Source organism: Bicyclus anynana, chromosome 2 (genome assembly GCF_947172395.1).
Source record: "Bicyclus anynana chromosome 2, ilBicAnyn1.1, whole genome shotgun sequence".
Lineage (NCBI taxonomy): Eukaryota > Metazoa > Arthropoda > Insecta > Lepidoptera > Nymphalidae > Bicyclus > Bicyclus anynana.
Genome location: NC_069084.1, coordinates 4,972,070 through 4,998,727, shown reverse-complemented (window position 1 = coordinate 4,998,727; position 26,658 = coordinate 4,972,070). Strand labels below are relative to the sequence as shown.

Here is a 26,658-nt window from a genome sequence, read left to right as displayed (position 1 = left end):
TATTTAGATTTCTTACCAATACCAATAGATAATTACCATAATTAGTACCTACGAGTATACATAGTACCTCATCATTATCAACCCATTTTCGGCTCACGGCTGAGCTCGCGTCTCCTCTCAGAATGAGAGAGGTTAAGCCAGTAGTCCACCACACTGGCCCAATGCAGATTGGCAGACTTCACACACGCCGAGAATTAAGAAAATTCTCTGGTACGCAGGTTTCCTCACGATGTTTTTCCTTCACCGTCTGAGACACGTGATATTTAATTTCTTAAAATGCACACAACTGAAAAGTTGGAGATGCATGACATTCATTGGAATATTCGAACCCACACCCTCCGGAATCGAAGGCAGAGATCATATCCACTGGGCTATCACGACTCTCACTGGGCTATTACGAATCTCGAATAGTTTTATGTATATTTTACCTACTTGCATAATATAAATACGATTTTTACCTACTTAATATAAATCCGATTGATTTGGCCATACACCGTGTCAAGCTCCCATTTCAATAAAAATTCATTGAAACCAAAACACGCCTAAGTATAGTGAAAATTGTCGTTAATTATGTTGTAATCGGTAACAACATTTTATGTGTGTAATATATTGCCTCATAAGGAGGGCGACAAAGCGCGTTACAAAAACTCAAATACACAGGGAACTCGTAAAATTAACGATGTTATGGCCGATTTCTAAATAAACAAACTGAAATATAATACTTTAGATATCGTAAGTGGATTGAACGGCGTCAAAAACTAAGCATGTGTCTAAATAATTATCTTATTGAAAGAAAAGAATAGTATTTTTTTTTAATTTTTCATTATCTAGCACACTTTCCTTCATATGAAAATTAAACAGTGAACGTGACTCTAGAATGCCATGACAATATTTTTTGTTCGCTTAAATATATCCCAAAAAGCCCTATTAGGCACCCTTAATACATTACAAAATCAAGCGAAGTTAAAAATTATTTATTATTTAATTCGCGATTCATTGTAACTCAAATTTGACAATTATTAACTAATACTTTCAGGTAAATTGCTTATTACGGGCACTTTTGGTGCTAAATACGTATTTTTTATTACCCCTGAGTTATAATTTCTCATTCGTCAATTTAAAATTGCTTGTAAAGCAGCAGGGAGTACAAATAATTCCTAACTCAATAGGTAATCTACCTTGTAATAATATTTTTTGTATGTATGTATTGTTAGAACTTAAGTACATGTGATTATGATTAAGTACAAATGACAAGTTTTATAACATTTATTCATAATTTATTACATACATAAAGTATGTCGAAGGATTAGAATTAGCGATCAGTATCACACTAAGTGCTTCCAAGGGCGGAAATACAATGTTTTTGACACTAAATATTTGCTGTGATGCTATCTGTACAAAGACTAAGCGCTTTGTCTCTAACATTATCATGATGTTATAACACTGCATGTTGTGAACATTTCATACAAACAGACTAACTTACTTGTTTAAGGACAGTGAACTAAAATTAAATTAGTTTTAACACCTACGATAATCATCAAGTTTGTACTGATAAATTACTAACGCAGTTGATAATTTTGCCGTCGGAAACAATTAGGTAGTGGTTCGTGTAGATGCTCATAGATACACACGCATCTACACATTTTTATTTTTTAATTATCTAATGTCTTTGATCTGAAGTTAGTAACTATCTCGTTAAAATGAGTAATCCATAGGACAATCACTAGTTCAGTGTCTTCAAAAACGTCAACCAAGATTTTTTATTAAGTGATACCAAAAAATTTTTTAGCATACCTACCTACTCGTATCTTGTATAGAAATCTATTAAATTACAACTGAGAACAGTAACAGTTATTTTATAAAAGCGATAGAGTTAGCAAATAACGAAGAACAGTCAAACGAGGTTCAAGGAAACGGAATTTGATAAAAATATACCATGGATATCAAAAACAATAGATAACACGAAACTGATATTCAGTATATAGGCAATGGTAAAAGGTATAAGAAACGTTTTTAGTAGGTAACATATTGAGTGAAACTTACCATGGCCATTTCGTAGTTCGTCTTCATTCCACGCCAGTCCGCTGTTCCTGAGGATCCTGTTCACAGATGACACAGAAGGGATGGAGTGAGGCTCGCACACTCTCGCGCTGAGCAGCCTCTCGCGTATCTCCCACGCGAACATGCCGGGGTTCTCTTGCTTCAGACGGAGTATCTTCTTCACTACCGTCGGTGTTGCCACTTGCTGGAAAGAGATAATATTTTTTTAAATATGTTCGTTTTGGAAGGTTTCTAAGGTTGTGAAACTTATGTGTTGCATAATTTGAATCTGAAAGAAACTTCTTACAAGAAAATTTATTTATTTGAAAACAATTTTTTTTGCTATTCGTGTTTTGAGTACTGGCATGAACAGTATCTTGAATGTCAGTGGATTCCGTTAAGGCTTAAATGTTTAATGAACCGGTGGTAGAGACAATCACAAACACAAAACGCTTCGAAAGCAAAAGCTTAAGCGAAACTCAGTCTACAACATTTTTAGTTCAAGATCAAATCCTAATAACAGTCTGGAGTTGGGATGACTGTATACTATCTGCAGCCAAATAAAATAAAATAAAAAGAAACGGCGGTAGTTTTGTTACATCTCTCTATTTCGGAGATCACTTATAGTCTTCGGTCTTGCTTTGTCTTTTTCCGGTCTAATAAGTCAGCTATCTCATCAGACAATGAGAGTGGTGGAATATAGTGCTCTTGCTTTTGTAGAGTACTAGTATAACATTGGCAATATGACACCAATGACAATCATTGGCGTATCTAGGATTTTCACCTAGGACATCAAGTCTATTATTATTTATTAGTATCATAATGCCATATCGGTAGCTCAAAATTCTAGGGTGGGCACAGGTCCATTCGAGGGTGGGCATGGCCCACCCTGACCCCTCTGTATATACCTACGATGACAATACACCAACAAGAACACTCTCTCTGTTCCACCACTCTCACAGACAGTTTCTTCATCGCAAGTAACAGCCAAAGTATCGTCATAAATCAAAAGTGACGGTCTTATTCACTGAAAAATAAAGTCTTCTTTACTACTTTCTACTTTTACTGTTACTTTAGCTTTACATGAAGAAATTGGCTGTATCAAATATCGTTGGCCGTAGCCGAGATTACTTTATGAAGATGTCATAATATTTTTTATTAGGATAGATATCCATTGTATGTGTAGGATAATCCTATACCCACCTAAAAATATTACTTAAGTTATATATCTATATATTAGTTCGTAATATATTTTCAAGTTGCTTTCCCCTGTTTGAGGCAATTACCTTTTACTTTCGCTGTCAATAAATGTACTTTTTGCCTAGGTAGGTATAGTCCTATTCCTAATGAGCTTTACTATGAATTTTCTATGTATAGGTAGGTACCAGAAGGTATAGGTTTTATTATGATGTGTACAGGAAACAAAAACAAAAAGTCAATCAGTATTAATTCTTCACGGGTGATAAATAATAATTTTCAAGAATTGCATCGCTTATATTGTCATAAAATACAATTATTGCACATGGCGGATTCCAATGAGGTATATTTTGCTTAATGACTGTGTAATAATAAAGTTAATGCATATGTTTGTTTATCGAGAAACGTCTTATTTACGCACGCCGACAAAAAGTAATTTGTTTTTAATGTCGGAACGAAATTAAGATTTCAATGAATTAAGTGGACAGATACCGTCGCGGCGGCTTTTGCTTTATTTACTTTTTAATGGAATTGGCTGTGACTGATTTTACAAGTTAATGATGTTTTATTAAAAGCGTTATTATATGTTGCCATCAATGTCTCGATAGCCAATTGATTCGAGAAAAATGCGGCCATTGCAACTTCCTAATACAGTCTTTCCAGACTAGGTGGAGGGAAATGGGAATATTGGTCATATTAAAAAAAAATATATGGCAAATATTCATTTTTAAAAAAGAAAAAAAAAACTTGCGCATTTACGGACTGTACAAAAAATTCCATTTCTTCTAATTATATTACCTTCAATCTATATTGATAGTGTCAAATGAGGCTCGGCACCTTTTTACTCTTGAGAGATGAAATAAAATCAGACTAAAATGTCATAATAATATTAATTAGATATGTTACTATACGGGTAAAACGGGTAGGTACTAGATATATCTACCTTTGTATTCTTCAGACTTTCTTAAAATTATAAAATGGCACTAAGAAAGAAAGTAACATCTGTTTTAAAATCAATTCGTACAAATTAGTTTAATTTAAGTGCTACCCGAGCGAAGCCGCGGCATATCGCTAGTATCTGACGATAACTTTTTCTAATTTCTTAAAAAGTCCATCTCAACTTTTAAATTATCTAAAATTAAACAATTATCAAGCCATATGTTCTGAAATCCATTACAAATTTAAACTTTTTTGAATCTAACTTCCTCACGCACGCGTAAAAAAATAATTATAAGGCTTAAGCAGGCTGTCAGAGTTAATGTGTAAATAGTAGCTTTCGGAATCGAGCAAGTTAAAGAACCCACAATGATAGCTAGGCGTCAATTTTGGCGGGAAACCAGCAATTACGCCATTAGATCTACAATCGATATCCTATTGAACGGTTAATTTTACCACCGCCATCTTTGTTATGCTTTTTGTGAGGGTGCTTTCCGTTACAGGGGCACTATAATTATTGTGATGCCTTCGGTTATGTGTCATAATATTTTGTTCTTCTGCGTTTAAGCACGTTTTTGAAAATGCATAATCCTGCTTTAACTGTAGTCTCAAACCTGTACCTATGTCTATTTAATCTTTTTCTCTGAGAGTGACATCTGAGAGAATTGAAAATCTAACTCTATCTTTTATCTCCAACAATTTTCCCTTGAAATTCGCTATACAATCAATATCTTGAATCTTTTTTGCATGTCCTAAGACAGTTGTCTGAATTTAAGTTATTCAAATAATTTGAAATAGTCAAGAAAAAAATGTCCCTATATTTTACCACACAATCTATCACAAATACAACGTATTACAAAACCTCTTTAAGTTAAAACAAAGACAGACTAATATGATACTAACTATTCGAATATAGTTAAGTTACATTATAAAAGTTACTCTAACGCCAATGATGGTCTAGTAGGTATATCTTGTAAAATTGTCGCATGAAAAGAAAGTTACCCATGTGTAACTTTGCCTATAATAGCTTTATAACAGAACAGAGTTAATCGCAATTGAATACCTATATAATTAGAATATTACGATGACGGCGAACATAAACAATACCCCAAACTTTATTACTACGTACAGGAATTCATTACAACATAGTATATCTACTCCACTCCACACAGCAATATATGGCAAATGAAAAGCCGTGCGAAACATCAGGTGCACAATAATGACTTGTTTAGTCCACTGGCTTTGCACATTAGTGGTACACGAGTGGTATCGATTAGATTCAAATTAACTACTGTGCTACTATCATGATTAATCTTTGCCATGTTTTTTTTGGGGTTTCATAATGTGTTCAGAGAACATGTTACTAGATAAGATACAAGTAGACATGTGTAAGATCGATCAATGTACCAGTAATTATTAAGTAGATAAATGGCATGCGAGAGGGACTCGATCAATTCGGTTTATTTTCATATTGTCGTCAAGGCGCAACGAAGGTTCTAACGGAGCGAAAACACAACACTTTTCTTTTCCTGTACAAACCCAAAATTAATGCCTATTTCCCGTGACCATTTTCATTCATCTTTTTTCTATGTTTTCTGATATACATTTCGGAATGGAACGAAATTTTGTTCTTTTTCTTTTTATTGAAAATATCAGAGACATAAAACACTGAACATTTTATGGACGAATATTTTATGGATGAATTATATGTAACAGATATATGGAACAGAGATAGATTGATGTACCTGGTGTGGCAATATAAATACCAAAAATGAAGTGGCAATTAGCAAATAAAAGTGGCAAAAGACAGGACACGTAGTTCGAAGAGCTGATTGGCGTTGGGATACCAAGGTGCAGGAATAGCAACCCCGCAATGGAAAGCGTGAAAAGTCGACAAGATAGACTGATAACATCAAATGAGTCGCAGAGAGTCGTTGGATATAGGTGGGTCAGCATCGTGGTGTTTGAAAGTCCCTAAAATGGGCCATGTCCTGCAGTGGACATAAACATAAGTCCAATCGAATAACAGACTGTACGAGTATGTTTCTATTTTAGCTTCTTCATTTTAACAGGTGCTTGTAAGCAGTGTTAGTCGGCCCCCCACCAGGTGGATTGACGACATCAAGCGAGTGGCAGGGATTCGCTTGATGCAGGCGGCTCAGTATCGTGATGTTTGGAAGTCCCTATAAAAGGCCTATATCCTGCAGTGGACGTCCATCGGCTGATACGATGATGATGATAATTTTAACAAGGCAAATTAAAAGCTTGTCTAATATTGCTAAGCAACTGTTAAAGCTTGTATCACAAGCAATAATGGAAGCCATCAAAATTGCGGTAAACAGTAGCTTCGATTATGAAACGCGGCTCCCGCGTGACCGTTCCGTTGGACGCGACGCTTTTTGCGCGCGCGCATCAATCATTACTTGACACATCCAATATCTGTTTTTGCGATATAGGCTTGGGCGTTTTTAGCGATGGATAGTTCATCGGTTAACTATGAGTAAATCCTATCATTAAAGTTGTAACGTGTTTAATTTTGAAAATTGACTTCAATAAAACTGTGTCTTAAAAGACTAAAAAATGTAAATGCGTATTTTTTTTTTAATTTATAGAATTTATATCGTGTTGGAAATTGCGATATTTTATTTTTATGGAATTAATTATGCATGTTAAAAAATTAAACAGTACGTGTTTAATTTTTATTTGTCCAGAAGGACACTACTGTCAACTGTCACTTGGTGCACCGATGACATTTAGGGGTGACTGGGACCCCTGGATGCTGGCGACTAAAGACTGTAGTGCTTACAAGAGGCTATGTCCAGCATCATGTTCATAATGATGATGATGATTATGTACTTAAATATCGTATTAGGCATATATTTATTTATGTATATAAACAAGAATTTACGTCGTAACTCGTAATCAAGTTTCTTCCGCGTTTTGGAAAATTCCAATCTACCATCGGTGCTGGTTCACGTGTTCGTGTCATTTGTTTTTTATTTTTTTTAAAGAATATTTTCCATATCCTTATATATCCTTATATGACCAATATTACCATTCCCCTCCAACTAGTCGGGAAAAACTGTATTAGGAGTGCGTACGACAATAGACCAACGGGGCGAGGATCGAATCACCACCGCTCGGTGATGAGTCTAACCGCTGTTACCGTTGAGCTATTCATTTGTTTACATTCAGTTCACTATCGTGAACGCGTCGTGGTCGTCACATCACTAGCCGGCGGACACAATCCGCTACGCAACAAAATGGCTCTCATAACTGTCCAAGCGCGTGCACGATTAGCGTTTCTTATTACGGATTTCTATTAGACTTTCCACCTTCCTGATGGGGTGAAAGATAATTTGCCGGGGCGTGTGACCGTTGCTTTAATGACGGATTGATTCGATATTAATTCGAGGGAGATGTTGGCTTAATGTCGCAGGTGCTGTGTCTAGGTGGCTCTTTTTTTCTGTAGAAATGAATTACGCGACACCGTTGCTTGAGTTCCGCGATGAAAGGTGGAAGAACATTACCTAGTGAAGGACGAAGGTCGTTTTATAATGTCACTGGCTCATTGAGAGTGATTATAATGATTGAGTCGCCAGGTGTCAGGTGATAGGTCTATTCAAGGATTGGTATTGAATATTAACAGGAAATTCTTATTGCTTGAATAATCCCAACTAATACCTATTCATCATCATCATTATCAACCTATATTCGGCTCATTGTGGAGTCTCTTCTCAGAATGAGAGGGGTTAGGCCAATAGTCCACCACGCTGGGACAATGCGGATTGGCAGACTTCACACACGCAGGGAATTTAGATAATTCTTTGGTATGCAGGTTTCTTCACGATTTTTTTGCACACAACTAAAAAGTTGGAGGTGCATGCCCCGGACCGGATTCGAACCCACACTCCGGTCATAGCCACTGGGCTATCACGGTTCTCTACTTTTTATACCACTATACTATTACCAGACTCTTGATTGCGACCGAATCTGATGTCAAGATACAGTCTAAGAATTAAAAGCCTCAATAGCTCAACGGTTAGAGGGGTCGGACTCATGACGGAGGGGTGGTGGTTCGATTCCAGCCCCGTTGGTCTATTGTCGTACCCACTTCTAACACAGTTTCTCCCGACTAGTTTAAGGGGAATGAGAATATTGGTACCTACGGAATAGACTTAAGCCAATTAACTGATCCGTATTTGAACTCAGGACCTCTCTGTTGAGAACCACAGCCCTACCAATTGCGTCCAATGGTATGCTACATTATCAACTAGTAATTTAGACTATAATTATAATAAATTTAGATACAATTAAATAATTATAGTTTTATTTTATCCCCGTATTCCATGGTCCTCACGAGATTTAAAAAAATAAATGAAACGTCGGATTTAATTTTAATTTCAAAAAATATTTAAAAAATCAGCCTATTTTTTTTCACTTAATAATGAGTAAAACAAGCTTAAATAATTAAAATATACATAAAAAAATATCTAAGTAATTTGTTGGTAAACAGTACCTATATATCGAGAAGGGTTGAATGGGGTCACGGCTCATAATGTTCCTTCAAAGCAAGTTAGCCGAATAGTATATAATTATGTATAAAAAATATATATTTTTATTATTAATCCAAAGTATATTCTTCAACTTAAGACTTCAGTCCATAAAGTAAGCGATCAAATAAGAATGTAAGGAATTTGCTGACATAAGTCAGTGGGTATTTTCTAGTTTTCTAATAGAGAAGTAAGAGATAATCCTCAACTTCCTGTACAGCTATATTAAAATATTATAATATCATTTATAAATGAGATGTTAAGTATTGCCCTATCAGTAGGTGTCGATACTGCTGTGAGCATACTAGATTTGAACATTTTAGGATTTTAAACGTAGGTACGTACATACTTCAAAGGAATTAATGTATATTAGTTTTTTTTAAATAGCACATTGATATTCTAAGTTTGAGCTTTTTAACCGACTTCAAAAAGGAGGAGGTTCTCGATTCGGTCGGTATTTTTTAGACTTTTAGTTTTCAGTACCTAAGTTAAGCAGTCTTAACTGATTGATGAGTTATACTTTATTTATATTTATTTTTCCAATGTGTGTTTAATATACCTACTGATGGATTAATCCTTTGTCGTACCTAGTTATTTTTTAATTATGAGTCATATATATTTCTGACTATAAGGATACTAATACAAGGCGAATGTGAATGAAATTGTTGGAAGGGAAGACCAAAAAAAAAACATAAGTATTCCTGGACCAAATCCAGGACATTCTCCAGGCCAGGTCTAGAGTATCCTTAACTGAAAAACTGAAAAACGGACGAACCAGAAAAGCTCTACCAGGCCTAGAACTCACGATCATGATCGATAGCCGATCAGGTTAACCACTGAACCAACGGGGCATTTGTTTTTTATAGATCATCATCATTATTCATTCGGCTCACTGTTTGAGAGCACGAGTCAGTATGAGAGGGGTTAGGCTAATAGTCCACATTAACTCAATTCGGATTGGCAGGTTTCCCCACGATTTTTTTCCCTTCGAGAACTGTGATATTTAATTTCTTAGAATGCAAGCTGAAATGAATTTTTGCTCCGGGCCGGATTCAACCCTACGCCCTCCGAATCGTAGACAGAGGTTATATCCACTGGGCTATCACGGCACTTTTTGTAGATAAGTTCTCCTAAATGCCACATACTTGGCCACATATCGGCTACCACAATATAGATAGCGCGCAAAAGGACTATTTGCCGGCGCGAAATAAACGACGTAGCGCATATAATTTCCAATATGTTTTATGAACCAGCTTTACGGTATTAAGAGGCGAGTAATAATATTGACAATATAATCCAGCTGAGCCCACCATAAAGCGAATATTATCGGTGCAAATCCGACTTAAGTTACGGGAATAACGGTGGGTGTATGGAGGACAGCGTGTTGTGTGTACACAAATAACATTGCCGATAAAATGGTTCGCAATAACATTCACGGTAAAGCTCCAGTGGATTGAAGAATTGCTCGCTTTTTTATTGCAAGATGGGCTTGCATTTGACTACTGCTGACTTGCTATAAAGGTGACCCCGTCCGATCTTAACTTTTCCAGCTCACAATCTTGGGGGTGTCCGGACTGATTCATCAGGCCAAGACACCCTTCCTGAACGGTCCGAGCCGAGGTCCGAGGCACTTACTCAGTGAGAAGAAAGGATCATCATTAACAACCCATACTCGGCTCACTGTTGAGCACGCTTCACCTCACAAAATAAGAGGGTTTAGGCAAATAGTCTACCACGCGGGCCAAATGCGGATTGGCAGACCTCACATACGCGGAGAATTAATATAATTCTCAAGTTTGCTCACGACGTTTTTTTGTTAAACGTCGACGTTGGTTTAACAACCTTTTTTGGCTCACTTTTGAGCACACGTCTCCTCTCACAAAAAGATGGTTTAGGCAAATAGTCCACTATGCTGACCAAACGCGGATCGGCAGACTTCACACACGCAGAGAATCAAGAAAATTCTCTGGTATGCAGGTTTCCTCACGATGTGTTTTCCATCACCGTTTGTGACACGTGACATTTAATTCCTATAATGCACATAACTGAAAAGTTGGAGGTGCATGCCCTAGACCGGATTCTCTCCGGACGCTCTCCGAATTGAAGGCAGAGGTCTTATAAACTGGGTTTTCACGGCTCTCGCTTTTTCCTACCCAGACACGGCAGGTTATAGTATCCTTTTCATCACGCTACGATCAATAGGAGGAAAGCAGTAAAGGAAAATGTTGGGAACGAGGAATACGGGAGAAGTTACTTCATTTTTACAGCGAAACTACTGTAAGGGCTGGATTAAGGAGGTGGAGGGCGGACGAAGTCGCGGGCATCCGCTAGTTAGTATTAAAACCTAACCCTATAATGGCCCGCGTCATAAAGGCGCGAGTACACTGTACAGACAGATAACACCGCCGATAGGTGACAGCGGTTGACAGGTGTCAGCCGCCGCGCTCCCATGACCTGCCGCTTGACCAATCGCGCCATTACTGTAACTAATTATCCGGCGAACACTAAATAAATCGAAAGGCACTATTAATAATTATTACACAGTGAATAAGTATCTTTATCTACATATTTATACACTAGCAAACATCCCGTGGTTTAAACCGCGTAGTTCCCGTTCCCGTGGGAATATGGGGTTATCGCGATTGGTTAGCCTATGACACTCACAAATAACGTGGCCTTCTATTGATATAAGAAGTTTCAAAATCGGTTCAGTAGATCCACAGATTATCCTCTACAACCTCACAAACTTTACCTCTTTTTGATATTACTATAGAGAAGTTTCAAAATCGGTTCAGTAGATCCAGAGATTATCCTCTACAATCTCACAAACTTTACCTCTTTATGATATTACTATAGAGAAGTTTCAAAATCGGTTCAGTAGTTTCAGAGATTATCCCCTACAACCTCATAATCTTTACCTCTTTATGATATTACTATAGATAAGACAATCAAATTATATACGTTACTCTCGCTGAACCTCAAAAAAAGCTTAAGTATGATTGCTGAATGAGAAATCCTAAAATTCTAGTCGATTAAAACCGTAAAATAAAAATCTTGAAAATATTTTTTAAAATGTAAAACGGAGACGAATTTTTTAAATAGCTTAGTGTCGCATAGTGTAGGATGTATAGGTGTTTCAAAACTATTGTGGGTCTGTCAAAGATAATTTTTCGCTTCAGGCCTCTCAATTAAGGCTTTAAATTCTAATTTTTGCTAGAGTCAAGTGTCTCTACCCCACCAGCTAAACGGCGGTTTGTGAAAAAAATCACAGAAAACAATAAGATATTAATTAAATTACATGAAAATTTCAACATCTGTGTAGCGTTTGCCATTTAAGATACCAGCTAAACGGTAGTTTATGGATAGGTACGTGATAAAAACAGAAAATAATATAATAATAACAACCTAAGTAGCTATTGCCATTTAAAGAGTTATAGTCGACCAACTTAAAAAAAAAATATATACTTGGAATAAGAAAATTGCATACAAATGCCGTTATTAACGATACCAACTTCCTAATGCTATTCTAAAAAGAAGGAGAATCTAAGTATTTCTAAGCCCGACCCAGGACTTGAACCCAGGACCTCGTGATCCGTACCTTTATAGGCCACCTGACCAATGACATGACATGGTAGTTTATGTACAAGTGTTAGCTAACAAATAGGAACCACAATTAGTTCGTAAAATAACAAGCGTCAAGTAATCATTTTGATTGGGTACTTAATTTACCTTAAGTTATTATAAAATTACTCAAAAAATAAAGTAATCGAAGTGCCATTAAAGTGTTATTACAGTACGGTAGGTAAATTTATGATTTGATATGCATGAAGTGTTTTTATTTAATATCATTTTAACTTATTGTAGGTATATAATATATGTACATATATTATAGGTATCTACATTATATATAGGTACTTATTGCATCGCATTGTTTAATTAATACTCGTGGACTATATTAATTAATACTTTCTACTTATTCTTGCTCCTGTACTTAATTCGTTTTTTAATAGATACAATGGCAAGTAAAGCTTTCTGGTTTTTATTTTACTACCATTGTTTAAGTTACTAAAGCTCTAGACTCCTAAAAAACTAAAAACTTTCCATCTACTTTTCAAACTTATTTTCATCTTTATTTTCAAAAACCATTACAAATATCCAATTTCTACTTATTTGACATTATCGGGTATACATCAGTTAATAATATAACATGATTTTACAAATAAAAAAGATTCATATCAATAAATAAAAAATCTATCTACTACATAATCACTAGAATCATAGGTTTGTGAGTTGTGACTAAACGTTATTATCAGATCCGGGAAAGTATCGGAAAATTCATAAAAAATACAGAAAAATACGTAATTACAACGTTAAAGTTGTAAAAACTCTAATTAGCGGTTGCGAGTGTTGCCAGCGTTAAAACAAACGAACGGCCGAGCCGGTGTTGCTTGCGCAATTAAACATGCGCGTCCGAATTGCCGCGGAATAGCCGATATCCACGTCATATTGTTTGACATTACTGTTAATGTCACTTTGGCATGTCATGGTCGATGGTTATCAGTTTTCAATAATATATGTTTTAAATTCATGGGAATCGAACTATTTGTCAATGTCGGTCCGCTGTTGTAATTGAGTTTGTATGGATCCACCGTGGATTTGGTATAAAGGACTGCCTTCTAATTTTTCCCACATAGTATCATCGATATAAATCGTTATATGGGCCCTCAATACTAAAGAACGCACAATTTTATGTCATTACCCAAAGACGCATATCTTATCATAGTACGTAACAAGCGCATGCTGTGAGAGGACGTGGACTTGAAAAAATATTTACTGTTTTTTTTTTATTTTAATACCTTAATTATGCCTTTGTGTTCATTTTGGAAGTGTAAAACACAAGCCACAACATGAATAAAGAGAAATATGTTACGAGTGATGACGTACTCAACTCAATGTGCGAAACCAATGACAATTCCGCGACGCTTTGAGGCCCATCTAACGATCTACGATCGATGCATAATATTATGTTTAACTATAGATACTTAACTTTTAATATACCGCCATAAAAAGGAGAAGATTCTCAATAAGCAAAGGACATTTTTTATATTTTTTTGTCTTCATATATAAGCTTTCTCGATTGATGTAATTGGCTTTCTCTGCTATTTTTGCAAATTAATTCTGTAACAATTATACCTACCTGCAATTACAATATAATTTAAATAAACAACTCTGTTAGTTACATTAAAATAATCCATCATAATTATAATACTCGAAGATTAAGCCCTCATTCGCACGAGAGTTTTTTTCAAGATAGACCTATGCCGACGAGGTAGGAGATCTTTAGGAAAGTGACATAAATTATTATATAAGCACGACTACGGCAACAATTATAACAATCTCCACAGAAAGTAGAATATCATATTTTCAAATTCAAGTCACTACAAATAAACATGACTTTACAACATATAAAAACGTTGATTTAATTCGCTACTTGTATCTTCAAATAATATTCTACAAAGATACATTAATATCCTTTAACAGATCTAATAAAGATATCGAAAAACTTCGTACAGGCTTTCTCCATTGGTATAGACGACTTTCTCTGCTATTTTTGCATACAGTAATAATTGTACCTAACTAAAATATAATTTAAATAAACAACTCTGTTATTTACATTTACTTAATGCATTAATATTAAAATACCTACTCGAAGATTTAGAGTAATTCAGGATAAACTTATGCCGTCGACGTAAGAGATCTTTAGGCAAAGTGAATTATTATGACCACGACTACTACGGCATCAACTATAACAATCTCCAAAGAAATAAAATATATACCTACCATAAGTTCAAATTCAAGTCATTACAAATAAACATGACTTTACGACGTATAAAAACGTTGATCTAATCCGCTACTTGTATCTTCAAATAATATTCTACAACGATACATTAATAACCTTTAACAGATCTAATAAAGATATCGAAAAACCACGAATGAAAGCTTAACCCCCTCGCGCGATATTAACAGGTCATTTAGATATATCCGGTGTGGGGAGTGCGGGGTATTGTGCGATGGGTCAATTGGTTGGTACAGGGTTAATTTTGTGTTGAACTTTTCTATCAATACGAGGGGTGGATTATGTTCGATGTTACTTTTATTTGTACGTACATTTCCGGGTATCTACAGTTTGCATTTTGTAGTATTATTTTGCTGCTTTGAAAATTATTTACTAATATTTTTTTTGCTTTTTCGTTTTCTAGGATTGCAAATACAAGAGATTGGATTGTACTCGTGTAATTAATTATTATTTTATCCAGTTGATGATCATAAAATAAAATATTTAAGTTATGCTTGCTTTAGTGAAAAACGCATTAGGAGATGTCACAAAATAAAGAAGTTATAAAGTATTTAATTATCTATCTATCTAAATATCTGAAATTATTTAGATAACTTTTTTAAGATTTAAGGTTCACAAATTATTACTTTAACTACCATTAAATAAGTGCATACATACTTGTTTTCTAACTATCCAGATAAATATAATATTTTTGAAAATTTGACGGCCTTCGTGGCGCAGTGGTATGCGCGGTGGATTTACAAGACGGAAGTCCTGGGTTCGATCCCCGGCTGGGCCGATTGAGGTTTTCTTAATTGGTCCAGGTCTGGATGGTGAGAGGCTTGGGCCGTGGCTAGTTACCATCCTACCACCCTACCGGTTGACATACCGCCAAGCGATTTAGCATTCCGGTACGATGTCGTGTAGAAACCGAAAGGAGTGTGGATTTCATCCTACTCCTAACAAGTTAGCCCGCTTCTATCTTAGATTGCATCATCATTTACCATCAGGTGAGATTGTAGTCAAGGGCTAACTTGTAGAGAATAAAAAAAATATTTTTAATGATCTAAAGGATTACAGTATTGCAGTCCTTGGTCCAAAGAAACAATTTTAACGGACTATAAAACATGACATATCGTTTTTTATGGCATCTAATACAGTGTTTACTTGTAACCCCACGGTAAAAGTCATGGTGATACAACTTCGCAAGTGTATGCCAACTTACTAATTGCTAATAACGTTACGCTATTAAACTCTTGGCACAATAATACAGAAAGGCTTGTAGCACAGACCAATTATAGAAGGACCTGTATCGCACTCATAGTCACGAACAAAATTGTCTGTCATTTTCTGAAGAAAACGAGCTTAGATTTGGTATATATCTTATACTAAACTAGAAGTTTTTGCCCGTTTTTTAAACAACCAATTACACAAAAAGGTATTTTTACGAAGCTCTTTAACCGACGAACACGATTACAACTATTTAACATCGATTCTATAGAGACAGTTTTTATAATAGCATTAGATCGTTGATCATATACTTTGACAGAAAAGTAACGTCTAGCAAGGCAGGTCCTATACAATAATTGGTCTGAGGCTTGTAGGTACGTTGTTTTGACCATTTGCGGACGTTGATCAACAAGTGGTACATTGTTGTTAGAAGCCTGCATGTGCATCTCACCTCATTATCCCCTAAAGGCTTAGTTACACGTGGACAATTTTTGAATGCAAGATAATTTGCGTGACCTGCCTTCTTTTGTAGAATCTGTAGATCTGTAGAATCTTTACAAATAGTCAAATGTCATTTCAAAAGTCCAGTCTAGTACTGTTGGTATAGCTTAGGTTTGAACTTATCTAAAAGATGCTTCCAATCGACCAATCGAGGGATATTAGGATTTTATATTTTCTAAATTGATAAGGCCTGATAGGCTTTGGAGATAGCTAGAGATACCCTATCAGAAAACTTGTGCAGCTAGACAATCTTGCTTTCCTGTATGATGTCGAAGTATGGTAGCTACTAGAAAATTTTCAAGGAAAGGATAGGAAGGAGTTTATCTAGTTTCCCAGACGAATAAGGATTTACTCATAAGTACTTTCGTACTCAATGGTTGTTTCAGCAGCTAAGCAGCATTGCTGTGCGATCCCAAGGGAGCAGCTTGTTGTAATCTGAAGGGTATGGTAGTCGGTATTTTTTTTTTCTCTATCACCTCTATAGGTACTCTATACCTTATAACTACAGTAAAAAATATTTATAAAATGAAAAGCTGGAAGGTTTTTAGAAGACTTAGATATTTTTTTAAAGTAATGATAAAAATAAGAAGAAATACAGAAAGTTTATACTGGCTATTGAGCTTACACAAATTCAGTGTGAAAGTGGTCAAATGCGAACCGCCCAGCCATAAAGCGGTGTCGGTTCTAATTACGGTCATTTGGCCATAAATGTTGGCCATCGATCATAAAGACCATAACTTTGGTCGTAAAACGTGGATAGCTATGGAGGATTCGAACATGCAAAATATGGCACCTATGCACATTCAAAACGCCTTAAGAATGTGAAGATTTCTAGAATGTGGGTAGTCCCAGTTTTCTTTTAAGGTGCATTTATTTAACTTGTGTGGCAGTGTTATTGGGTTAATCATTATTCATTTCCTGTGGTCTAAAATATGAGATTTTGGTATAGTAAAACCCGTGATAGCTCAGTGGATATGAAATCTGCCTTCGATTCAGTGGGCGTAATTTCGAATCCGGTCCGGGGTCATGTATCTCCAACTTTTCAGTTACATGCATTTAAAAAAAATAAATATCACGTGTCTTAAACAATAATGTTTCTGAGAACAGACTATGTGTGATTGTCGGTAACTTAAAAATTAAAAAAAAATAAAGCATAACCATAATCAAAATGAAACCCATAACCAAAAGCATTATCAATTTTCTCGTGAGATAGCCGCGGTCGTGCGTTATATCTTTTATTACAAATCGAACGATGACCGCCATCTTCAATTAAAAATTATAACAGATTATAACAAATGGAAGCTCAACCGATATAGACTATAAACGCTTCTGTAATCGCCACAGATTGTAGGAGAAAAAGCGTGTCATATCGGTTTAATCGATACGGCCACAGAGCTGCTCGTTTGAAAATAACGGATAACGTCTAGATGGGCATGCATGATTTGTATTTTGAAGCGTGCATTATAATTATAAGATCCTGATATACATATAGATATGAAGATACTGGTTATAGAAAGGTTCTGGTTGTAGGAACAATAAAATAATTTGTTGTGGGTTTCTTGAACTGCTGCAACACGATGTCGTGTGGGTCATTTTCTCCCGCATGAATCTCGACTTTTATCCTCCTTGCCCGGGTAAAGCGCGGGGGAAATTTGTCCCATACACGATGGACCATCGTGTAGAAAATGTAGTGATGTCTGAACTGAAGGCTTTTGTTTTGAGTGTGCGATGGTTTTGGAATGGTCTCGTTGAAGATTTTTCAACCGCACATCAAAGGATAGTATAGGCCAGTGATGGTAATAGGCTTCTATACGTGGGTGAGCCACGTATAGAAGCATATTACAAGTAGTTCAGTGTTTGAAATGAAAATTGACTTAACTAAACCTGGGGAGGCTAGGAGTGTAAGGGGGAGGTTAGTCAGTCTCCCCAACTGCAAACCTCACCTGCTCATGGTGCACCCTGCAGATTGACTGACGAGGCTCCGGCGACTGACGAATGGCGGTATATATATCCGATCCTTTAGGTTAGATTATAAATGGCACATGCCGGGGTCGGGCAGCATGCTCAGCGTGATAAGTATTGGGCAAATCTTTGTTTATGAACCGAAGAAACAAAACACAACCCCCGGTTTTAGGAATAGCGACCCTGCACTACAAAGCGCAGTGTTGGTCGACCCCCCACCAGGTAGACCGACGGCATCGAGAGAGTCGCAGGGATTCGTTGTACGGCTCAGGATCGTGATGTTTGGAAGTCCTTACAAAATGCCTTTGTCCTGCCTGCAGTGGTCCATCGGCTGTGATGATGATGATGATGATGATGATGATGATGATGATGATCTACTTATTTGTTGTTTGCTATTAACTTTTTTTCTCATATACGTTATGAAAATAATCGATTGCTATAATTAGATACACTGACGAAGTGGCGCAAGTTTATTCGTCCATCTTCTTATAACTATGAGTATGAATGAACACTAAACGTCGCCATCGTGTAGACGCGTTATCACCATCGCATAATCATGTCACCAACCCAGTGGACCAGTGAAGTTGAGGGACCAGTGATGACCAGTGCAGTAGCAGCATTAGACTTTCTCGGATGCTTTATTTTATAAACAGTAAATATAACTTTGATAGCCCAGTGCTTATGACCTCCGATTCCGGAGGGTGTGGGTTCGAATCCGGTCCGGGGCATGTACCTCCAACTTTTCGGTTGACTGCATTTTAAGAAATTAAATATCACGTGTCTCAAACGGTGAAGGAATAACATCGTGAGGAAACCTGCATACCGGAGAATTTTCGTAATTCTCTCCGTGTGTGAAGTCTGCCAATCCGCATTGGGCCAGCGTGGTGGACTATTGGTCTAACCCCTCTCGTTATGAAGAGACTCAAGCTCAGCAGTGAGCCGAATATGGGTTGATAATGATGATGATAAAATAAATAACGAATATAATTACCATTACTTTAGAAGTATGGAAAGTTGTGCATTTAAATACATATAAAGCAAAATAAGATTTGGATTACAAAATTTTGTAAAGTTAAACCGATTGTTTTCATGAATCTGTGTCATTACGAATTACCACTTTATTTAAATTTAAGTAAATAAGAAATCTACTTTATACACTCGCAAAATTTCAGCTTACATTAATTTTGTGTAAGTAGAAGTATTTTTTATATAGGTACAGTACTTAAGTAGGTAAAATGTGAAACTTGTAAAGACCATAGGTATCCTATAGTGATTTTTTATAATTCTTTACTATCATCATCGTCATCATTATCAACCCATATTCGGCTCACTGCTGAGCTCGAGTCTCCTCTCAGAATGAGAAGGGTTAGGCCAATAGTCCACCACGCGGACCGGCAGACTTTACACACGCAGAGAATTAAGAAAATTCTCTGGTGTGCAGGTTTCTTCACGATGTTTTTCTATCAACGTCTAATATTTAATTTCTTAAAATGCACTTAACTGAAAAGTTGGAGTGCATGCCTCGGACCGGATTCAAACCTACGCCTTCCGGAATCGGAGGCAGAGGCATATCCACTGGGCTACCACGGCTCTTTATTCAGTTTCTCTTTACTATATTTTCTCAATATTTCTCAATATGTTTTCTCAATATGTATTGTTTTATAACCAGAAGCTGCAGGAGGTCAAGGATTCGATTCCCAGCTCGAGTTAATTCAAGAACTATTCAAAAAAAGAATACTATTCGATCAGAATTATACTGCCGCTAGCTCTGAGACTAACAATGTTATTGTATAGTATACGCATAGCGTGTTATCCCACAGTCGCAATTCGTCGCGGTTTTGTATTAGAAGCTTGAAATTTTCTACTGGTTAATTGGAACGTTTTACAAGTGGTTACCTTTAACTTGTTAAATAACTTACATACCGGAACAACGAATCAAAAATTATTTATGGTGTTTCTAAAATGAAATAAGTCAAAAATGGTGGAAGTCACGAAAAGAACGGAAGGTACGAAATAGTAATAAAGTTAAGTTATACCTACCTGTTCTTTTGTTCCTTGTTTGGTATTTGACTGTTTACATGTTATTTTTTAGTGAATGTTGTTGAAACTTCTTCAGAAACTGAACCATTAATTTTGGTGCTGTTAAAAATTGCTACCTTATATTTTTCAAGTGTAAGTCACATTGTAGAAATATATAAAACAAAAGTATTTAAATATCACTTTGACTAATAAAAAACGTATAACGAGCTAAAAAAAAAATATTTACAGAAACTAAGTCGGAAAGCGCAGTGTTGGTCGACCCCCCACTAGGTGGACCTAGGATATCAAGCGGGTTGCAGGGAGCCGCTGGATGCTGGCGGCTCGAGACCGTTGGAGGTCCATGCAAGAGGCCTATGTCCAGCAGTGGACGTCTATCGGCTGATAAGGTAAGGTAAAACATGCGGAAATGTAAATAGAAGGGGGTGAAGTAGTTTTTTTTTTTACTCTTTACAAGTTAGCCCTTGATTACAATCTCACCTGATGGTAAGTGATGATGCAATCAAAGAAGGAAGCGGGCTAACTTGTTAGGAGGAGGATTGAAATCCACACCCCTACCGGTTTCTACACGACATCGTACCGGAACGCTAAATCGCTTGGCGGTACATCTTTGTCGGTAGGGTGGTAACTAGCCACGGCCGAAGCCTCCCACTAGCCAGACCTGGACCAATTAAGAAAACCTCAATCGGCCCAGCCGGGGATTGAACCCAGGACCTCCGCCTTGTAAATCCACCGCGCATACCACTGCGCCACGGAGGCCGTCAAAGTAGGGGTTGAAATCGATTTCCACGCGGACGTAGTAGCGGGCGTCCGCTAGTATAAAAATAAAACACGTATAAAACAAAATAAACATTGCAACTGCGGGCGCGGACGCGGCGAATCGTTCAGGTCACGGCGGCAATCTCGTGTAATTATAAACTATAAAATGACCCGGCTTTCGGCTTCTTATGGCGCCCTTTCGACACGCCCGAACAAGCATCTCGGATCGAGATGCGGGTTCTGTATTAATTGCTGTAATATTTAAAACGGTATTCAATAATTGGGAAGCTCTATTATGACTTGAAATGCTTTAAGAATTAGTGTTCAGTGTCAAAATGTTTTAAACAAAGAATTAATTTTAAATAAAAATATAATTAAAATACGAAAATAGGTAGTGCCCCATTAGTTAACTACCTAGTCATTATTCCGTAGTCATAGTTCCTAGCATTTTTGTATTCATAAATATAAACGGTGTTTGTAGAGGAAAAATGCTCCCATCGTCTGTTATAAACATATTCCAAAGGCAATAAAATATGTACGTGGGCGCTTACACCTGTAAGTGCCCACGTATGTACAACTATATTTTGGTCAAAGGTCGACTATCAAAAAAAAAAAAACAAAAAAACATGGATTCGAATTGAGAACCTTCCCCTTTTTTAAAGTCGGTTAAAAACAGTCCGTATTTTGAGAAGTAGGTAGTTAAGTGACAAGTGCAATTATTATTAGAATATTTTTTTTCCGTATCCTACCTAATCTTGATAGATGGATGTATGTTGCAGCAGATTTCGCATAATCCTACCTATCTATAAAAACAACAAAACAGTTTTTGGGTTCTGCTGTCTTTTTTTACCGCCCAAATTATTTTTTCAATCATTTTTACCTCTGGATAAAATTTTGTATAATACATATTACATCCTCTATTATTCAGTTCATCTTCAGGAAGATACGCTGCTAACATAAAATTATAAACAGACTAAAAATCGTTCGTAACAAATAGTCGTAACTGATTAATCTGCGTGGTTCTTTTACTCATTACTGCTCACCCCGGAGCCGAATCCAATATGTGAAAATACCCAGTGAGCGTATTCGACCTCACTGAATTCGGTACGCCAATAAAACCTCCATTTTGTTGTTCCACAAACGGATGCCGACGTCAAAAATTGATTACAACAAAATACTTTGAATCACCGAATACTTTTATTGGCGCTGTTATGGGAATGCTTAATTGACTACTAATCAACTCAGAGGCTGTATTGCATCGCTCTTGGTCTCGAAATGCTACGGATAGTGATCTCATCTGGCGGTGCTACCACTACCAAATATGGATGGATTTTTTGAAAGTTTATTAATGTCCGATATAGATAAAGATTTTTTTATTTGATATTTTTCCTTGAAGTCGCGTTAAATTAATCTGATCTAAAAATTAACTTTTCTAAATACGATTAGTTCTTCTTTGCCATGCTTTTACAGGAAATTTGATCGTTGAGTAAAACTAACCTAACCTAACCTATCGCACTGGTAAGTATAATGGTAAGTATAATGAAATAATGATAACTACATATTTTTTTTCATCAAAAATCTTCAAAAAATGCCTCGGTTGAAGTTGAAGTAGGTGTAAGGGAGACTACTCGTCTGACGATTTCTTTATTCGGCATTATTTAATTATAACTCCACTTACACTGGGCTTAATCACCGCGGTCTTTTACCACTACAAGATCAGTATATAGTATCAGCATGTAGTATATAGATGCCAAAAAAGCACTACCTATCAATGCGGATTGGCAGACTTCACACACGCAGAGAATTAAGAAAATTCTCTAGTGTGCAGTTTTCCTTACGATGTTTTCTTTCACCGTTTGAGACACGTGATATTTTAATTTCTTAAAATGCACACAACCGAATAGTTGGAGGTGCATGCCCCGGACCGAATTTGAACCTACGCTCTCCGGAATCAGAGGCAGAGGTCATATCCATTGGGCTTTTATGTTAACATAGAGTGAACAAATAATGTAGTTTGTCCTACGAGAAGATACGAAGACAAGAACAGAATAGAGCTGAAATGATCCCGTTTACTGATGCTGGTCGACTTTCTACCCAGTGTAAATGCTCCCTAACATCCCTACGGTTATGGTGCCGTATATCCGTGGTTTTTGGCCACCTGGAGAGGATCCACAATTATTTAAAACATTTAATCCTCATATTAGTTGTAGTTGATTAAAAATCGGAAATATATTCAAAGGTAAGCAGTAGTTTTGTGTTTCTGTGAGGTGCCCACACAGGGTAATTATGCAGAGTTTTTGTGTTTGTTTTTATTCTTTTACAAGTTAGCCCTTGACTACAAATAACCTGATGGTAAGTGATGATGCAGTCTAAGATGGAAGCGGGCTAACTTGTTAGGAGGATGAAAATCCACACCCCTTCCGGTATCTACCATCCATCGCTCCGGAACGCTAAATCGCTTTGGCGGTGCGTCTTGCCGGTAGGGTGGTAACTAGCCTCCCACCAGCCAATATGAATTTATATGAAGTGCCGCGCTTGTACGTATTGTTTTAACAGCACTAACCTTAGTTTTACTCCCGCCGATAGAGCCGGGCCGTATAGAGCCGGTCTCGTAGAACCTCGTCAGTATCTTGGACACGCAGCCATGAGAGACGAGCAGTTGTCGGCTGATGTCACACGGCCGCACCCCCAAAATGGCCAACTCCACTATCCTTTTGCGGACCACGTCGGGCAGAGGCCGACCGTTCACAAACACGCCCCCCAGCTGGTTCACGCCCGCCTGACCTGAAAAGGAAAATCGTCTTTTTACCAACTAAACTAAGTAAGACGTTTCATTTGCATTGAAAAAGTCGACAGATATTATGTCGCTTATTAAGTCCATGAAACTTATTATTCAAGCTTCTTCTTACTGTCAACGGTTACCCATATTAGTTGAACAATCGAATTGTCGACGTGTTTGTAATTGCATGAAGTCCGGATTTAAGAATTTGTTGCTAAATTTCGTATTTCAAAAACTGTTTTTGAGTCATTCCAAAGAGTGACCCATTTCTAGATGAAATGTATAAACTCAACGGTCGGTCAAATAAAATAGTTGGGGAGCTGAAAAGGGGATTTTGGAATCTACTCGAACATGTCAGATAAGCCTATAAGTGTATATCAAAAAGGAAGGGGCCCTTTCATGCTGTTGACTACCTCCACCAAGTATGGTATGCTCAAAGACCTTATACTGGTATGCTTAAGACAACAAAGAAAATGAGTTCAGAAATACTCAACCAGCACCTCAGATCATGGGCTCCTATAAATAACTGAATGAATATAGCGAACGCATTTTGGTTACAAACTTATAATATAGGAACAGTTAGAAAGTTACCAACGACTATACCTACTTATACTTTATGATTAAAATTTTTTTTAAAGTACAGAAATGGCAAAGATCGACGACCATACATCCTATGGATCTGCTGCATTACAAAAGCGTTGCAATAAATAAATCATCAGTCAATACGCAAAAGTCAACGACCGAGCCTTTTCTACGAGAAACGATATAAAAAGGAGTGCATTATTTTTGAATCAGTCATTTGAGAACGAACACCATTTCATTTTAAATACATTCAATGCCCTAGAGACACTCATAAATCATGTGTGGATCTCAAACTAAAACGGAAACTATTTAGGAAAGAATAGTAATGTAAAAAAGACAATAATTTACGTACGAAATAATTCTGTCGAATTGAAACAAGGGGGACGACCACATTGAGTTATTTCGCGTTTCACCTGTCTCATTTGGACTAATATTTATTTGATTGCCAAACGGTTCCCTACCTGGATATTGCCAATTATGACCAGAAACATTGACTTTGGGTTCAAAGATTAAAGAGATAAACTCGGTGGGTTTTTATTTGGGGGCATTTTTTAGTTGGTAGTATTTTGTTTTACGTACTTTATATCTCGACTAGCAGACGCCGCGCGGTTTCACCCGCGTGGTTCCCGTTCCCGTAGGAATACGGGGATAAAATATAGCCTATAGCACTCGGGGGTACTGTAGCTTCCCAACAGTGAAAGAATTTTTACAAAACAATGCAAACTAACAATCAAATCTTTCCTTTTTTAATAATAGTTGTATAGAATAACGATTGTAAAATATTAAAAAGTAAAACAAACTATGTATTATACGAGTAAGTATTCTGTAAAAAAAACATAATAAATTATGATACTCCTCGGAAAGGAATATCTTCTTCACATAGTACCTAATACATGTTTAATATTATTTATTATGATGCCAAACTTACAACTGTTATATATTTCATTTAAATATAATATTTTGTATGCAGTAAATTTTTATTCTATTCTTCTTTCTTTCTATTTTTACCCGACTTCTTAGCGAAGGGTTAAACACAGTAATAGTAAGCAATGTAAGTCAACACAGGTATGTACTTGGTAGCTATTTTCACTGAATATGACCAAGTAATATCAAGTTTGAAACCAATCAAAGGTTAGGAAGTAAGTGGTTCTAGTTTTGCTACCAAGATTTGACCGACACCACAGAATACATATGTACAGGCACAAGTTAAATGAAAGCTTGTAAGAAGATAAAATATCATGCAAATTGTTAAATTATTAGCGTACCTATAAACGGAAGTATAAGACTTGGAGCTAATGAATACACCGCACACCTTAGTAATGATATAGCGAATGGTTTCCTATTAACGTTGGTTACTGTACCTACATTTCGTAGTTAATTCGAAAATCAATTTCCTTTTTATACACGTTCAATTTCATTCTAGATTTAACACCCCCCCTTTACGGCTACCGTTAAAATTGTCCATTGTAAAGCAATAAAACAATCGGCGGACCGCGCAATTTATGACCTTAATGCAATAAAATTAGCGTTCTAATTTGTTCGCATGTAATTTGCGTTTATGGTTTTTTCTTTCATTGCAGCCGCCTTTGAGCCATTTCACGGTGTCGTACTAAACCGCTGGCGATTCCAACGGTTGCAAATTACCTTTGCACTTTATGAGTATTCGCTGAAGTCTCCGGCCACTCAATTCAAATGGACCTCTAAAACTATGCTGGAAAATTTCTTTTATTTGAACCGAATAACGATTCAAGTCAAGGAAGCACTGCTAATAATATGACTCGCACCTACTTAGTACAAGTTAGCCCTTGACTACAATCTCACCTGATGGTAAGACTAAGATGGAAGCGGGAACTTGTTAGGAGTAAGATGAAATCCACACTCCTTTCGGTTTCTACACGACATCGTAACGGAACGCTAAATCGCTTGGCGGTACGTCTTTGTTGGTAGGGTGGTAACTAGCCACAGTCGAAGCCTCCCACCAACCAGACCTCAATCGGCCCAGCCGGGGGTCGAACCCAGGACCTCCGTCTTGTAAATCCACCGCACATACCACTGCGCCGCCAACATATCAAGCATTTATTTGTCGGCAGTAAAACTTTTAAACTGATTTAAACCTCTCAACCATCTTTCCCTCTATTAATTTCAATCAATAGAAGGTTTTATTGTATTTTCTTGTTTAGGTACGCTATACAATAATTATGTTCCTTGATAAGAAAACTAACCTAAAAATCTCTTATTTATTTCAA

At 36.7% G+C, this 26,658-nt stretch overlaps 1 protein-coding gene across 1 annotated transcript in view; it reads right to left on the bottom strand.

Moving 5' to 3' along the window:
- The window catches only part of LOC112045387 (paired box protein Pax-1), a 66,136-nt gene that overhangs the window by 2,608 nt on the left and 36,870 nt on the right, over positions 1–26,658 (bottom strand). Inside the window, exons 3-4 of the mRNA XM_024081547.2 lie at positions 23,615–23,835; positions 2,044–2,245 (exon numbers count right to left, since the gene is read on the bottom strand). Of these exons, the coding sequence (XP_023937315.1) occupies positions 2,044–2,245; positions 23,615–23,835 (423 nt within the window). The remainder of the gene's footprint in view (positions 1–2,043; positions 2,246–23,614; positions 23,836–26,658) is intronic.